This window comes from Macrobrachium nipponense, chromosome 28, assembly GCF_015104395.2.
Source record: "Macrobrachium nipponense isolate FS-2020 chromosome 28, ASM1510439v2, whole genome shotgun sequence".
NCBI lineage: Eukaryota > Metazoa > Arthropoda > Malacostraca > Decapoda > Palaemonidae > Macrobrachium > Macrobrachium nipponense.
The window spans coordinates 26425100-26442623 of record NC_087217.1 but is presented as its reverse complement, the minus strand read 5'-3'; the positions used below and the strand labels follow the sequence as shown (position 1 = coordinate 26442623).

The window sequence follows — 17524 nt, the reverse complement described above, 5'->3', positions numbered from 1 at the left end:
GCTTTTTTGTCGGATTCGGCTCGAAATCGCCAATCTGAAAGCTACAATTAGAGACATGAAGTCCCAAGTGGCCTGACTTACAAAAGGTAAGGCTAGTGAAAGTGAGCATACAGTGAGTGATTTTTTCTCCAGTGTTGTGAGGGGGCTTTTGATCGTCCCTGCGAACGCTCCCGGCCTAGACATCTTCCAGCTCCCCATGCCCAGAGGAGAAGGAAAGTCGAAAGCCTTAAGGAGGTCGTGGGGAATCCCCAATGGTCAGACGTCCCTTCAAGCTAGCTCTGCTTCATGGCAGGACGGCCCAAGGGCGCCTACAGAAAAAGCGTCCTTCGTGGTGTTTCTCGTCCTCTCCTCATCCCTCACTAAAACGAGGGTGGAAGGCGTCGAACTTGTCGAGACCGCTGAAAAAAAAAATGCGGCATATAAGGAACTGAAATAGATTCTAGCCCAGAGCGAGGTTCTCAGATGACGCTCCTTCTTCTATTAAGAAGCGAGGTGGCTCAGCGTACACCTGACGTATACGCAGAGTACCCTTTTTCTTCTTCTCCCCCGAGTGATGACGAACGGCGTCATGCACTAGACCCGTGGGAGAAGGCGTCAAGGAGATAATTTCTGCAGTTCAGAGCAACTGTCCCTCTCTAGTTGGGAGTTTAGCGCCCGTCGGAAGACGTTGACGCTTCCAATTGAAAAGTCCTCGTCACTCTCTCACCTGCTCAACGAGAAGCGTCAGCAGACTTGAAGCTGCTAAACTTCTTACAGAAGCTTCGAGTTCGAGAGCGAGAACGGGGGCTTACGAGAGTTTCGTAACGCCAGAGAGACTAAGTACGTCTTTTAGGACGTGAAGCGTCATTGAATCCGGATCATAGAAAAAGAAAAAAAGAAAAAGAAAAAAACGTGGCGCTCCGTCCAATATTGTGACGCCAATAAGGCGCTTTGGAGAGCGTAGCGTCTTCCAGCGCGAAGCGTCATCCAGACGTCAGCAAGAATTCAGCCAGGACGCTTGAACGAAAGGGAAGCGTCATACAAGCCGAAGCGTCTTTTCTAATTTTCACAAGAGAATCCGTAGCTTGTTGACGCCTTCCAAGACTATTAGAGCGGGAAAGAGAAAGATTATCATTCCTTAGCCAATCTCCTAATAGGGAATTTGTCTCCTCCAGAAGAGGAACGTACGGAAAGGAGAGCGGAGACTCATGTAATACCGAGTTGATGAAACTCGGATGATGAACATCATGGAAGAGAGGGTCTTACTAACTATAAGGTTTTGACTCCCTGCTTCCTTGAGGAGTATGGTAACTAATTGGGGGGGGACTCCTGCGCTCCTCCTTCTCCGCGCTCTTGCGCTCTTTTCTAGTGCTAAGAACTGAAGAAGCTTCGTCTTTTCCTCAAAAGTAAGCCCACCATTTCGATGAAGATGGCCTTACAATCCTTAGCTCATGGATGAAGTCTAAAACGAATTAGTGAAACCATATTCTGCATGCCTCCAGCCAGATTAGCTGGAAAAGAGGCATTTGGTATTCAGACGGGAGAAAATTATGGGTATTGCTCTCCTTCTACAAACGGAGCAGATTTTTCGACCTTAGTTGACCGCTTCAAGTCGACAAAGTCTCAATTCGGCACGTATTACGTGGGGAATTTCGGAACTGGATCCATCCTCCTCAGGACTCTTTCATGTATGAGTCTTCAACTTCTTAGATGGTCCCATGGGGTGATGTCCAAGAAAGCACATGATTCATAAGGAACGAACCTGAAGCCCTGTTATGCAATTGTCTTGTATTGACAAACGGTAAGCAGGATGGATCTTTTGAAATCTCCTCATTTGTTTGGAAGCAGGTCTTCTAAAGAAGAGACTGTATATGCGCCTTTCCTAACAAAGGCAGTCTCTCATGCTCGAGGGCAGCGTCTTAACTGTATTTCGCCTCTTCTGACTTTTGTTTCCCTTCTCAGTTAGAAGGACATTGCGCTTCTTTAAACTGAGAAGGCGACTCAGGATCTCTGACTCAGTCATCAGAAAGAATAAACCTGTTCTGCCTCGGACAAGAAGGACATAGTACCTGTCACAGACGAATTCCCTTTCAGGTGGTCCGACCTCCAGACCTCCCACGAGAAGGAAAGGCTTCCGGAAAGAGAGGTAGGTCTCCTTTCGTCCTTTAAAAGGGAAAATGAAGATTCGCTCCTCCAAGTGCACCAGTAGGTGCCAGCCCTGGGATTGTGGAAGCCTGGACATGATAACGCAGACGCTTCTTCATTTGCGATCTCAGGAAGCGGATATCGTTATCCCTTTTCCTGAACACTCCTCCCCTTACGTCAATAATACCAAGGGAACTATCAGCCCAAGTACAAGGATCCTGTGCTGAGGGATGCTCTTCGTCGATGGCGGAACAAATGTGGACAAGATACCGATAGAACTAGTAAGTATCAAAACTCCCCGGGGTTTTCCAATCGCCTTTTTCTGGTCGCTGAAAGCCTTCGGGAGGCTGGAGACCAGTACTGGACTCAGCTCTCCTGAACAAATTTGTTCAGAAGGAGAAGTTCTCCATGGAGACTTCGCTTCAGTCCTAGCGTCAATTACGACCAGAGATTGGATGGTTGTGTCAGATCTCCAGGACCCTACTTTTCACGTCCCGATCCCCCCTTCATCGAGAAGTACCTCCGTTTCATGACGGGGGGAAGATCTATCAGTTTCAGAGCCCTTGTGTTTCGGCCTGTCCACAGCTCCTCAGTGTTCACAAGTCTGATGAAGAATTGGCGAGTTTCTTCACCTCAAAGGAGTAAATGTCTCTCTGTATCTGGACGACGCTCATCAGGGCCAGATCAGAGAGACGTGCTTGGAGGACTAAATTAACTCTAGATTGGATCAAAGCGTTGGGATTGCTCGTGAACTCGAGAAGTCTCAGCTTGCCCCAGACCAGGACCTTGTCTATCTGGGATTCGGATGGATTCTCGGGGTTTTTCGATAATTTCCTTCGCAAGAGAGAATCGCAAAAGGTTTTGCGATAGTCTCTCTCTTCTTAGGGAAGCAACATACGTCGGCGAGGGGAATGGTTGACCTTCAGGGACGCTTTCCTCCGCTAGAACAGGTTCTTCCCACTAGGAGACTTCCATTTGACGTCCGCTTCAATTCTTCCTCACGAAAGTCCTTGGAGCTGGAAAACGGACAACTTTTCGGACGTTTTTTCCCATTCCAGTGAGATAAAGTCGCACCTAGCGTGGTGGTTGCCCCCTCTGGAAGAGAACTAAGGGCTCGCTAAAAACACAGAACCCAGACCTAGTGTTGTACTTCCGACGCGTCGGAGAAAGGTTGGGGAGCGACTTAGGCTCAGAAGATGTGTCCAGGCACCTGGGAACCAGCACAGGTGACTTGCACATAAAACTGCAAGAGCTCTTCGCCGTACATCCGGCTTTGAAGAGCCTAAACCTCTGTGTCAAACAAAAGTAATGCAAGTAAACGTGGACAACCACCACCGCACTATGCCTACATTCGGAACAGGAGGACGCACTCCGCGTTCCTTTACAACTGACGAGAGACCTATTGCTTTGGACTTCTCACAGGAACTCTCCTGCTGAAACCGATTCGTACAGGGAGTAAGAATGTACGAGGGCGGAACAGACTCACAGGAGGAACAGGTCCCCCTTCATCAGAATGGACACTAACGAGGAATTGTGTCTCGATCTCTGGTTCTCTGTGGGGGACTCCTCAGTGGAATCTCTTCCGCACATTCATTTCAAAAGGGCTCCCAGTTTTTTGGGAGAGGTAGGTCGTGAAGATCCAAGGCACTTATGGTAAGAACCGCTTCCTGCTAAATTGGTCTCGAGTATACGTATATTCGTTTTCCCATTCAAATCCTGGGGTTAGTACTGACAAAGTTTGTGCGTCAAAGAGACGAGATGACGTTAATAGCCCTCCCCTTTTGCGCCCAAGTAATGTGTTCCGAGGTGTAGATTGGATCGTAGACTTTCCAAGATCCCTACCAGAGGACGGATCTTCTCAGACACCACACTTCCAAGAGGTACAATCAACACCATCCCGCTCTCGCTCTGACTGCCTTTTCGACTTCGAAAGACTTTTCAGAGCGAGAGGCTTTTTCTCGCGAAGTGGCAAGCGCCGATCCGCGAGAGCACGCGAACCCTCCACTACGAAAGTATGACCAATCGAAATTGGGAGGTAAAAAAAAAAAAAAAAAAAACAAAAAAACAATTTATAAAGGTGGTGTAGATCCAAGAAGTTGTTCCTCCTGCCACTACCTCTATAGCGAAAATGACATTGTTATGATACAATAAGTGTCTACATACTTTACCTGGCAGATATAATTCATAGCTATAGACTCCGTCGTTCCCGACAGATTTCAAATTTCGCGGCACTCGCTACAGGTGGTCAGGTGACACCGCCCTGCCTCTGAGTTGGCAGGGCTAGGAACTATTTCCCGTTTTCTAATCATAATCTCTCTTCACCTGTCCCCTGCGGGGAGGCTGGGTGGGTCTTTCATTGTATATATCTTCCAGGTAAGTATGTATGAAACTTTATTTGTATCATAACAATGTCTTTTCATACTTCAACTTACACTGGCAGATAATACATAGCTGATTGACACCCTGTTTGTGAAGGGCAAGAGTAACGCTAACTACTGACTAGACAGGTAAAAACAACATATGTTGTAGTATAAATAAACCTTAGTTTCCTACCTTCTAGATGAAGAACTTCGTGGCTACTGCTAGGATCTGCTTCATCTCAAGAACCTTGCGAGATATTGATCTGTGCAAGAATTCTTGTGGATCTGTCGAGGGTGTCCTCCTTCCACTTACTCGATAGAAGGGGGGAGGAAAAAAACAGAATCTAAATGCGTTTGTCAATGGAGCAACAGCCGCTTATATTACAACACACTAATTTAAGGAGCACACACCAATCCCCGATCCCCGATCCTAACCTTGTTTAGTTCTAAGATTGCTAGAGTTTAATCCCCAACTCTTTGCAAACACCCACAAACTAATCTAAAATCATACATACAAAAATTAAAAATTTTGGACCCTCTAATAGTCAGATTCACTCGCTTTTCAATAAAGAGAATGAGGCCGCCTTGTGGCGACCAACTGACATACTCCCATCCACCGAAAACCCGAGAACACATCCGACAAGAGGGTTTACTTACATAATTTTGAGGAATTGGTGCTTTCTCCTTTACCCAGAACCGTCCTGTGCTGACACAAACGGGAGCTAAGCAAGCCTTTATCATACGTAACTCTTACGTCCTTTTTAAATAAGGGATCAAACAACAGAGTGGCATCTCCATAAGATTTGTATCCAAATGGTCTTTCGTGCATATTCTTTGGAACGCCAACAGAGGTTGCTATTGCTCCTAACTTCGTGGGCTCCCACTTCTTAGAGGATTAACGAATCATCTGGCGACTTCTTATGAGCTCTGTGATAACACTTCTCACAAAGAAGGCTATGCTTCTTAGACATTGCTCCTCTTGGGTCTTTCACTGAGCACCAAAGACTTTCTGTCGAACCCCCCACGCTTCTTTCTTCCTGTCCAGATAAAATTTAGAGCTCTAACTGGGCACAGGGACTTTCGGCCTCTCTGTCTCTGCCCACCAAGCAGAAGTCCCTTTACTTCGAACTCCTGGGCCAGGATTCGAAGGTGTCACAATTTTTGGGCCAGAAAGAAAAAGAAAAAAAAAAAGGCGCATGAACAAATGCTGAGTCTCCTTTAGAAGCCAACTCTTGATTCAAGGGCGTGCAACTCTCAACTGATTCTTTTTGCCGTTGCAAGAACATCAGAAACAAACACTTTCTCGTGATATTTACGGAACAGAAGCACAGTGTAAGTGGTTTCAAATTCCATTCTGATGAAAGGAAATTTAAGACCACATCTAAGTTTTCCAGCTTGGAACCTTATGTTCGCAGTGATTTAGATGTTTCGAATGACGAATGGAGGTCGTGCAATCCTTGTCATTCGTTAGATCTAATCCTCTGTTTTTCTAAAGACTGCTGATAGCATACTCCTGTACCCCTTAATTATTTTGGTACCGAGGAATGCGACTCTTTTCTAAGACCAGAAGGAAATCTGCAATTTCGGTCACAGAGGTACTGAAGAGACACTTCTTCGCCTAACACCATTTCTGAAAACTACCCACTTCGATGGTTCATCTCGTCTCGTAGATGATCTGCGGGCTCTAGCAATTGCATTTGCTGCCTGGAAGAAAACCCTCTCGCTCTGACGAGTCTTTGCGATAGTCCGAAAGGCGTCAGAGCAAGAACGGGTTAGATTTTGATGTTACCTCTCGAAGTGGTGTTGTTTGAGCAGTCTAGTCTTTTTGGAAGAGATCTGGGGAGTCCACTGTCCATTCCATCACCTCTGTGACCATTTTGAGCTGGCCAATACGGAGCGATCAGAGTCTCGTTGGTTCCTTCGATGCCCCACGAATTTCTGACTACTTCCCCCAGGAATCTTGAACGGGGGAAAAGCGTAACGTCTATTCCTGACCAGTCCAGGAGAAAGGGCGTCTGTTGCCTAGCTCGGGGATCCTCGCACCAAGGCACAAATGTATTCTATCCTTTTGCAGAGGAATGTGGCGAAAAGAGCTATTTGAGGCTTCCCCCAAAGGCGCCAGGAGGCTCTGACAAGACTTCTGAGTGGAGTGTCCATTCTGTGGGAAGGACCTGGAATCTCCTGCTCAGTCTGTCCGCTCTCACATTCCTCTCCCCTTGAACAAACCTTGTTAGAAGAATTACATTCCTTTGGTTCGCCAAATCAGTAGATCCGTGCCAGCTCGTACAGAGCAAAAGAGTGCGTCCCTCCTTGCTTCTTGACATAAGCCAGAGCTGTCGTATTGTCCGAATTTATCTGCACGACTTTGTTTCTGACTAAGTGTTCGAAGCTCTTTAGCGCCAGGTGAATTGCTAAGAGCTCTTTGCAATTTATGTGCCACTGACCACTGTTCTGCCGACCAGGTGCCTGACACTTCTCTGGGTCCCAATGTTCACCCCAGCCCGCCTCCGAGGCGTCTGAAAACAATGTCAGGTCTTGGGTTCCGTACTTGCAGGGACACTCCTTTGTTTTCCTTTAGTGGAAGCAACCACCACTTCAAATGGTGTTTTATTTCTTCCGATATTGGAAACGTATCCGATAGCTGACCTGTCTTCCAACTCCAACTTCTTCTTAGGAAGAACTGAAGCGGTCGAAGATGTAATCTCCCTAGGAGAAAGAACTGTTCGAGCGAGGAAGGGTTCCCAGAAGGCTCAGCCATTCCCTCGCCGAAGTGCGCTCTTTCCCTAGAAAGTTCGATACTGTGGCACAGCCTTTCTTTAGTCTTTCTTGCGATGGAAAGCTCGAAAACCCCGAGAATCCATCTGAATCCCCAGATAAAAACCACGTTCTGGTTCTGGGGCTGGGGATCATCTGAGACTTCTCGAGGTTCACGATCAGTCTCAAAGACTTTGTCAACTCCAGTGTTATTAACAGTGGTCCTCCAAACACTGCTTTTGAGACCTGGCTCTGATGAGCCAGTCGTCCAGGTACATTGAGACATTTATCCCTTTCAAGTGTAGGTGTCTCGCTACATTTTTCATCACGTCTGTGAAGACTTGAGGAGCCGTGACAGGCCCGAAACACAGGGCCCTGAACTGATAATTTCTGCCTTCGAACATAAATCGAAGGTACTTCCTCGACGAATGGTGGATCGGGATGTGGAAGTATGCGTCCTGAAGGTCTATGGACACCATCCAATCCCCTTGCCGTAGAGCTGCAAGGACTGAGGCAGACGTTTCCATGCTGAACTTCTGTTGTTCGACAAATTTGTTCAGCGCACTTACGTCCAGTACCGGTCTCCATCCCCCGAGGCTTTTGTTACAAGAAACAAAGCGGTTGTAAAACCCCGGGGAGTTGCAATCCAGTACAAGTTCTATTGCCCTTTTTTCCCACATCTGTTCCCACCATCTGCCGAAGAGTGTCCGTCATCATCTGGTCCCTGTATCTGGCGGACAATTCCCTCGGAGATGTTGTCAAGGGAGGAATGTCCTTGAATGGGATGCGATACCCCTTCTTGATGATCGACATCGTCCAAGTGTTGGCTCCTAAGTCTTCCCAGGCTTTCACAAAATACTGTAGCCTGGCTCCTACGGGTGTCTGGAGGACGGAACTCTCACTTCCCTTTCTTAAAGGCACGGAAGGAAGACCTACCCCTCTTATCGGTTGACTTCCTTCTGGCGATCGGTCTAGTTGGAAGACCTCCTCGAAAGGGCTGTTTCTGAGCTGGGTGAGCCACTTTCTTCTCCTCACTAGCCACCGGCCTACTCTTCCTTGTGATTGTCTAAGGAGATCCTGGGTGGCCTTTTCCGCCAGAGAATGCGCGATGTCCTTCACCAACTGCGATGGAAAAAGGTGTTCAGAGAGAGGCGCAAACAATAAGGCGGCTCTCTGCGAATGCGAGACGGCCTTTGTGAGGAAAGCACTGTGCACCGCTCTTTTCTTTAACACTCCTGCACCATATAGCGAGCATACCTCAGCTGATCCATCCTGAACAGCCTTATCAATGCAGGCTAGGATACAATTCAGGGTTTCTGGGTCGAGTTGTTCATTTTCTTGAGATTTCTTGGCCAGAACCCCAAGGGACCAATCTAAGAAGTTAAAAACTTCTAGGGTGCGAATAGACTCTTGATGAGGTGGTCCGTTTCCGAAAGCCCCCATGTAACCTTTGCTGCATTCAAGGCGTGCCTTCTAGACGAATCCACCAAACTCGAGAAATCTGATTCGGCTGAAACGGACAGAGACAATCCTATATCCTCTCCCGTTTCGTACCAAATTCCTCTCCTTCCTGTAAGTTTGACGGGAGGCATACAAAAGACCGTCCTTCCTAACTCCTTCTTCTTCTTGAACCAGGAGTCAAGAGATTGTAGCGCTCTCCTCATAGAAATGGCAGGCTTCATTTTGAGGAAAGAGGAGGACTTGAGTGGTTTCGTGCTCGAAAACTGCGAACGTGGCGAAGGAGGAGCAGCTGGTGTCAAAGAGTCTCCATATTCCTCCAACAGCAGGGACGAAAGGACTTTATAATTAGAAGATCCTTTCATTTCGTCCTCCGAGGCATCTTCTGGGTTAAGAGACTCGGAAGGAGAAGGTTCTCTCCTTTCTACTGACTCCTCTCTTACTCTCTTACGAGTGTCAGGTTCACTTTCAGCAGGCGCATGGCGCCTGGCAGGCGCATTTTCATCAGGCGCCTGGCGCCTGGCAGGCGCATTTTCATCAGGCGCCTGGCGCCTGGCAGGCGCATTTTCATCAGGCGCCTGGCGCCTGGCAGGCGCATTTTCATCAGGCGCCTGGCGCCTGGCAGGCGCAGAGCGCCTCGAATACTCCTGGCTTTCAGCAGGCGCCTGGCGCCTGGCAGGCGCAAAGCGCCTCGAATGCTCCTGGCTTTTAGTAGGCGCATTCTGTTCATAATACTCCTGGCGCGTGGTAGGAGTATTAAATTCCGCATATTCCTGGCGCCTGGGAGGAGTATAAGCTTCGTAATACTCCTGGCGCCTGGGAGAAGTAACTAGTTCAAAGAATACTCCTGTTGCTTGGGAGGAGTATCCGTCTGATGTTTAGTAGGAGCTTTCCGTCTTATAAGTGCTCTACTCCTAACAGGATCTTCCTCTTCATCCAGCTCTTGGTGCTTGATTGAAGATCTTGAATGTTGTCCTGGCTCGTTACGCCTACTCGGAGTCTGGCTTCTGGTTGGCGCCCTACTCTTGACAGGAGTAGCTTCCTTTCCTACCTCTCGCTGTCTAGCGCACCGCCCCCCCCACCCAGAGATGGTCGCCTGAGCGACAACTCCCCTGAGGGATGCGTCGCGCCTGGCAGGAGATAGTTCTTCGATCTTTTAATAGGAAGCCTATCATCCTTCTTACGAGTAGGCTCCTTATAACGAGTTCCTACTAGCAAGGCTAATTGCTCTTGCATATTCTTCAAGATTCTCTTGGTTGAGGAATCTTCCGATTTAGGAGAGGGAGATCTGGAAGGCGCTCTAGGATCTCCTCCATTCTCAGAGTCTGACCGTATTCTCGCCCTCTTTACTACCGAAGGCGCTCCTCCTTCTGAGAAGCGCTCGGGACTTCGAATTGATCTCATGTTCCGCAGGCGCCTGGCGCCTGGCAGGCTCTTGCATACTCCTCTTCAAAGGACGGGAAAGATTCGACTCCTTCCACCCTCTTCTCGGAGAAGGCGAACTCGACGACGAAAGCACTCTCGTAGGACCCTCTTATAGCGGTCTTTAGCAGTCGATACGATCGATTCTGCCGAAGGGACGCCTGATCGTTGGGGATTCTCCACAACCCCCGTACGGCTTTTCGACTTTCCTTCTCCTCCGGGCCAGGGAGCTTGGAAGAGGTCTAGGCCTGGGAGCGTCCGCAGAGACGACCAGACGCCCCCTCCTACTACTGGGGACACTAATATCACTGTCACATTCACTTTGCTTACCTTCCAATGCTGCGACTTTTTCCTGCATTTTCTGAAGGGAAGCTCTAAGTTCTGCTATTTTCCGAAGCCGAACTAGAGGGATTAGCCATTTGTGAACGGGCTGAAACAGAATGTTCATTATCATCATAGGAAGAAGCTACAGAGCTAGAAAGTAGATCATGAGAGCAGACCTTCTATGGGTTTTCTTCCTCTCTCTATCTCTTCTCTAACTTATTCAAGTAAGAAGCTAGATTCTTCCACTCTTGTGGCACTCAGATTCTCGCACTCATTACACGTATTCTCAATTGAACATTCAACCATTCTACATCTCAACTAGTGTGAGGATCTACCGAAGCTTTCGGATCCTCACCTTACAGCCCTCATTCACACACACTCTGAAACTAACACTAGAATCAGACATCATTCACAAAATCCAAAACCTAAGTCCAAAAAACAGTCCACGATAGCGAAATGCCAAACAACGATCCAAGTACGTCACCAAATATCAGCGATAGATGAATCAAAAGCTTTGCGAAAAAGAAAAACGAATTCTAGTCAGGAGGAAGTAACAACAATGTTGATACAGCCGGCGACAGAGATGATTATGATTAGAAAACGGGAATAGTTCCTAGCCCTGCCACCCAGAGCAGGGCGGTAGATCACCTGACCTACCTGTAGCGAGTGCGCGAAATTTGAAATTCTGTCGGGAACTACGGAGTCCTATAGCTATGTTATATATCTGACAGGTAAGTTGAATGTATGAAAATTGCTGATTTCCTGCTATTCCTGAGAGAAAAATCTCATCTAGCCGTATCCACAATAAAGGGATACAGAAGTATGCTCTCGGCTGTATTCAGGAATAGAGGATTAGATCTGGCAGATAATAAAGATCTCCACGATCTCATAAGGTCTTTTGAGACTTCAAAGTCTAAGGAACCAGTACCTCCGAACTGGAACCTAGACGTAGTCCTCAAGTTTCTGTCATCGGAAAGATTCGAACCTCCTCATCTGGCATCGTTTAGAGACATAACCAGAAATGCCTATTCCTATTATCTTTAGCTACGGCAAAGAGAATTGTGAATTACATGCTCTGCAGGATAAGTAGGATTCAAGGGAGACTTCGGCTATTTGCTCGTTTAAAGACCTGTTTTTAGCGAAAAACGAGAATCCCCACGAATCCCTGGCCTAAGTCATTCGAAGTCAAAGGAATGTCGAGTCTCGTAGGCAAGAGCAGAGACAGAGAGGTCCTCTATGCCCTGTTAGAGCTCTGAAGTTCTACCTTCAGAGAAAGCATCAGATGGGAGGCTCTAGACAAGGTCTTTGGTGCGCGGTAAAAGACCCCACAGACTGATGTCCAAGAATGCGCTGGCATTCTTTGTAAGAACGTCATTACAGACGCTCATAAGGTCTGTCCTGCAACAGTTACAACTGTTGAGAGTAAAAGCTCATGAAGTAAGAGCTGTAGCGACGTCTCTCTCGTTTCATAAGAATATGTCGCTTAAAAACATCATAGATACGACATTTTGGAGATGCAACTCAGTATTTGCATCTCATTACTTGAAAGACTTCGTGTGACATATGAGAAGTGTTTTTCTCTAGGTCCTTTCGTATCGGCGGATACGATTCTGGGTACGGGAGCCGACACCAATCCTTAAATGTATATACTTTTCTTCTTTTGGATATGGTCCTGGGAGTCTCTTCGAACAATGGAGGACTTGGTTTAGCACGGGCGCCGTCTATGTTGTTCATAAGAGACTCTTGTCATGTCCAATTAGATGAGTATAATTTTTTTTTTTTTTTTTTTTTGAAAATTATGTATGTGTGCGTAGTGGTTTTTGAGTTACGGTTGTTGTGACGAGTTCGGGGATAACTCGGAGCAATCCTTAGTTCTAACATATGGTTAGGATCAGGGTGGTCGGGATTGGTTGTGTGCTCCTTCATAAGGTGTATTGTCATATAAGTGGATCAGCACCCATTGACAAAGTCCTTTTAGGCTCTGCCGAGTAAGCGGATAAGACCCCTTCGGCAGACCCACAAGAACTCTTGGCCATAGATCATATATCTCGCTAAAGTTTCTTGAGGTGATGCAGACTACTGGCAACACCCACGAAGTCTACCACCTATCAGGTAGGAACCAAGGTTTTATTTATACCTACAACATATGTTGTTTACCTGTCTATTCCATATAGAAGCTGTCTCTTACCCTCCACCGAAGGGTGCCAATCAGCTAGTGTATATCTGACAGGTAAGTTTGATTGTATGAAAATGATATTGTTATGTTACAATAAGTTTCATACATACTTACCTGGCAGATATATACAATTAAAGCCCACCCAGCCTCCCCGCAGGAGACAGGTGGGAAGAGAGAAAATATGATAGAAAACGGGATGGTTCCCTAGTCTGCCGCCCAGGGCAGGCCGGGTAGATCCACCTGACCTACCTGTAGCGATTGGCGCGAAATTTGAATTTCTGTCGGGGACGACGGAGTCTTAGCTATGTATATATCTGCCAGGTAAGTATGTATGAAACTTTATTGTAACATAACAATATCATTTTTCGACAAATTGTCATATTTGAACCGCTCCATTCAGCTTCGCTAAGGAATCTGACAAAGAAGACCATTTTCCTAACCGCTCTGGCGACGGGAAGAGGGTTAGCGAAATCCAGGTCATAAGCAAGCATATTGGGTTCAAAGATCATAGTGCGGTTTGTTCCCTAAGTCCTACGTTCTTAGCAAAGAACGAGAACCCTTCCAACCCTTGGCGGAGGACGTTTGAGATCAAAGGGTTGTCGGAGTTAGTGGGACCTGAACCTGAGAGAGTCCTGTGTCCTGTCAGGGCTCTCAGATTATATTTGCAGAGAACCAGAGCATGCAGAGGCTCTTCTGAGAACTTGTGGTGCTCGGTGAAGAAACCAGATCTTCCGATGTCGAAGAATGCACTAGCGTTCTTCTTAAGAAGTACGATTAAGGAAGCTCATGAAAAGTGTAGTGAAAGTGATATGAAGCTTCTAAAAGTGAAAGCCCACGAGCTGAGGGCTATTGCTACTTCGGTGGCTTTTCACAAGAATATGGCAATCAAAGACATTTTGGGTGCCACTTATTGGCGAAGCAATTCGGTGTTTGCTTCACACTACCTGCGGGAGGTGAAAGCAACATACGAAAATTGCTATTCGCTCGGACCATACGTCGCTGCAGACACTGTTATGCTTGTGGGGTTGACCGCCTGCGGCGGATCTCCCTTCCATTAGCTTAGTCTAAGTGGGATACCTTTGGTAGGCTACGCCAGGTGGTTTTGTTTTCTTCGTTGCCCTCATTGTATGGTCAATGGTCTAGTCACGTCGTGGTCTCGCCCCTGTTGACAGATCATCTGGAGTGCACCAGCTTTATAGGTCTCTAACTCGCTGGCAACTCTAGTAGCACAAGCAGACTTACGCGGCAATAACCACGAAGTCAGCTATGCTAACAGGTAAGGAACCAAGATATCAATTATCTGCATATATATGTTTCCTGAAATCTTCTATTCTGTCTACTCCCACCACCAAAGGTGGGATTCAGCTATATATATATCTGACAGGTAAGTTTCATGAACAAAATGATATTGTAATGATACAATTAAGTTTGTTCATACTTACCTGACAGATATATATAATCAAGTACCCACCCACCTCCCCTCAGGAGACAGTGGAATTAAAATTATGAATAGAAAATGGGAATGGTTCCTGATACCCGCCTCCCAGCGGCGGGAATGGGTACTAACCACCTGACTCCCACTGCGTGTGTCGTAAGTGTTTAAATTTCTGTCGGATTTGGAAAAATACAGCTATATACTATATATCTGCCAGGTAAGTATGAACAAACTTAATTGTATCATTACAATATCATATTTTACATATTTATGATTAATTTGAAAATATTCTTTATTGAAAAAGTAACTCGATTCTGACTCAAATTTAAGTAATTATTGTTCAGAATTAGACATCTTGACTTTTGTACCTATTGTAAATGAATTGCTATACTCAACTTTCTTGCAGAACAGTTTACCAATTATTCGTGCAGATTGTTATGAGCTATTCATGTAATTGTTATAATTGTAATGCGCATATATAACTTTATTATTTACTTTTTGGATATATGAAGATGCTTTACTGCCGGATTACTGGTGTAGTGTGACGCAATCGCTTTCGGTCCCTGGGCCTCTGTCTGTTTTCGCACCATAAGAAATTATGGGGCCGAATTTGCAATGACCAGAAAGTCGTTGAAAGAGGAAAGTTAGCATTGAGGGGCATATGTTTTGATTGAGAAAAATACAAATTTATACAATAGCTAGCTTGTTAAAATACTTGATTACAAAAAACTTGATTTACAACTAAGCAGCAGACCTACTATGGGTTTCAGAGACAGTGCAAGCAAGCTTTTTGGCAATATTTCTGTAACGAACACTCTTATCAGAAGGAGATTTTGCTATAGTGCATTACACCCAGTGCCGTAATTTATAAGGGTATCGTGAATCACTAATCGTAAAGAATAACGACACTTGTCCTTGTACCAAAAGAGACAAAAACTCCATTCTCCAGAAATGGATACAAACACGTGTAAAAAGCTCTACCTACCCTCTCCCCCCGCCTCCTCCACCGCCACCCCTGTCCATCCTTCCTTTCTCTCTCTTCTCTCTCTCTCTCTCTCTCTCTCTCTCTCTCTCTCTCTGTTGCCATTCGGTATGTGTTCACCCTTCCAAACTGGATATAAGACTATCCACAAAACATGGAAATTGGTGAAATTAGGCTATGTATGGGAAGTATATACATAAATATTAGAGCAATTTTATCATTGTTGCATTACTATGACAACTAGAATTCATGAAAACAGTTTATAATAATGCATCGGCGTATGTGTGAAGATCCACTAATGTGGCAACGATATTAAAAATAATAAAAACACTAATATAGACTTAAATTAATGAAAAGTGCTAGTAAAAAAAATAAATAAACACTATAATCCATTTATCCGTAGTCTGCTCCGCTATGGTTTTCGGCAGCCAGATGTACGACAAGGTTAGAAACATTGGATTGTATATACTTGAAAAATATCTGTAATTTTTCAGGGTAATTTTATTGCATAAAAGGGATAATAGACATGAATTAAATAAACATTTTGAAATAACAAAGTAAAGTTGAACTAAATAATGAGTAAAGTAAACAATTTAGGGAATAAAACTTTGCAGTGTCGTCGTCTGCTGCTCGTAACTGTGTTTGTGGAGTGCACTCTTAGGAACCAGGAACAGCAACTTGGTTCAAGTGCAATGTGGAGTGAATTAAGACCAAAATGTGTATAATAACAATCAAATAAGCACTGTGGAGTTTCAGTTGTGATGGCAGTAAGGATAAAAACCACCGTTTACAAGGTAAAAATGAATTCAGTTCAAACCATGACCCTGGAAATAACAAGTTTCATACTTTCACTAATATAGGCAACAAAATGTTGTTTTATTGTGCTGATTACAACTGCAATCTTGAGTAAGATCAATAAACGTTAGATATATACGCTAACATTGTTCAAATGATTGCTGGGAAGGCTGGGAAAGATGGTGTCCATCTGTGAACAGACCCTTCCATCCACACGATAGCCACCATATTGGATTTCAAAACTGCCTTGAAAACATATTTTACGAAGAGTGTCACATGCTTATTTTAGTTCGTATGGGGCTTTCATATATCACATTGTGTTGAAGAAACTTCAATCTTTTGAATGGTATGCTTAGAGTTGTAATTGTATTCTTGTTTCACCAATTAAATATCGAGTGAATAAGATCCGTCCAGTGAGATGATGGTGGATTGTCCGTGATTGTTTACCCTATTTAAAGATGCAAATACCAAAAGAACTGTGCATGCAGTCCCTGGTTATTGGCGGGGGTTCCGTTCCGATGGCTTGAGTGAAGCGAAAATCTCCAACAAGCACCAGTGACCGGATTTTGGCGCCGATAACTGGTTAATGGCACCTATGTCACTATATTTTGACACCGATAACCAGAAATCAGCCCATTTTGGTGCTAGACAAGAAAACCGAATGGCCGATAGCCAACACCGCTGGTCCTGGGACTGCCTGTACTGAAATTCCTGAAAGAATTGTTGGCTGAGAAATGAAAACATGATATATCCTTATCATCTTTTTACTAGGAAACAAGCTATAGATCCAGCTATTTGGAAAAGGGAAGCAAATTTTGTCTAGCTAGACTTTTTTTTTTTTTGTATATCCTTCTGAAGTATAGATACATTAACATACATATAGTAGATCTAAAGCAGGAGTAAATCAGAAGGCTAGGCTACAAATGACATGTTTGTCTACCAACATTTCTTCCTTATCATCCTGTATTCTTACCACATTACCAAACTATCTGTTTAGGTGTATGTTGAGGTTAAGTGGTGTTTGGCTGTAGGTAGGTTAGATGCCTTAGTATGAGCACTGGAGACTTGAAAAGGATACAAGCTAGGGTTCAAGTGATATGTAAATGATAACGTAACTAATAGGGCTGACTGTACAATTGAAAAAAAACTAGAATATTAATGCTGTTACTTATTTTTTGTTGTTTCTAAAGTAGTAATTTTTTATATTGAACTGCTATCTCAGATCCTGTTTTATCTGTAATATCTAATGACATGTACCTAATCAGTTTTATTAAACTGTTAATGTTTTATTCTTTTTAGTGACTATTCAGACTTCCTACGTGACGAGAATCCATTCATGAATGCTGAGGGCTTTGGCCAGCTTGGAGGCGAAGAGAAGATTTTCCCAGTAGAAAATGAAACTATTTGGAATATGGATGAATACTCTTTTATCACTTCCATTACACCTGCTGTTGCCAGAATAGTGATGTTTGTATTTGGTGAGTAACATTTTTTGTAAACTTTGCCCTTGCGTACTTTCTTATTATGTGATGTATGTGATAAAATTACTATTTGTCCAAAATATATCGTGGGTTTCTGAAAGCACGATTTTTAAAAAATGAATATGTACGCATTTTTATACAGTAACCCATAACTTAGTGCCCAGCCCATTATGTATGTGACAAAATGTTCCTTGGCAAAATCTTTGCTGCAAG

At 44.8% G+C, this 17524-nt stretch overlaps 1 protein-coding gene across 2 annotated transcripts in view; it reads left to right on the top strand.

Annotated features, from left to right (window-relative positions):
- The window catches only part of LOC135201599 (protein TRC8 homolog), a 69529-nt gene that overhangs the window by 31075 nt on the left and 20930 nt on the right, over positions 1-17524 (top strand). For both annotated transcript variants that reach the window (XM_064230637.1, XM_064230638.1), the window contains exon 2: positions 17130-17308. In XM_064230637.1, the coding sequence (XP_064086707.1) occupies positions 17130-17308 (179 nt within the window). The remainder of the gene's footprint in view (positions 1-17129; positions 17309-17524) is intronic.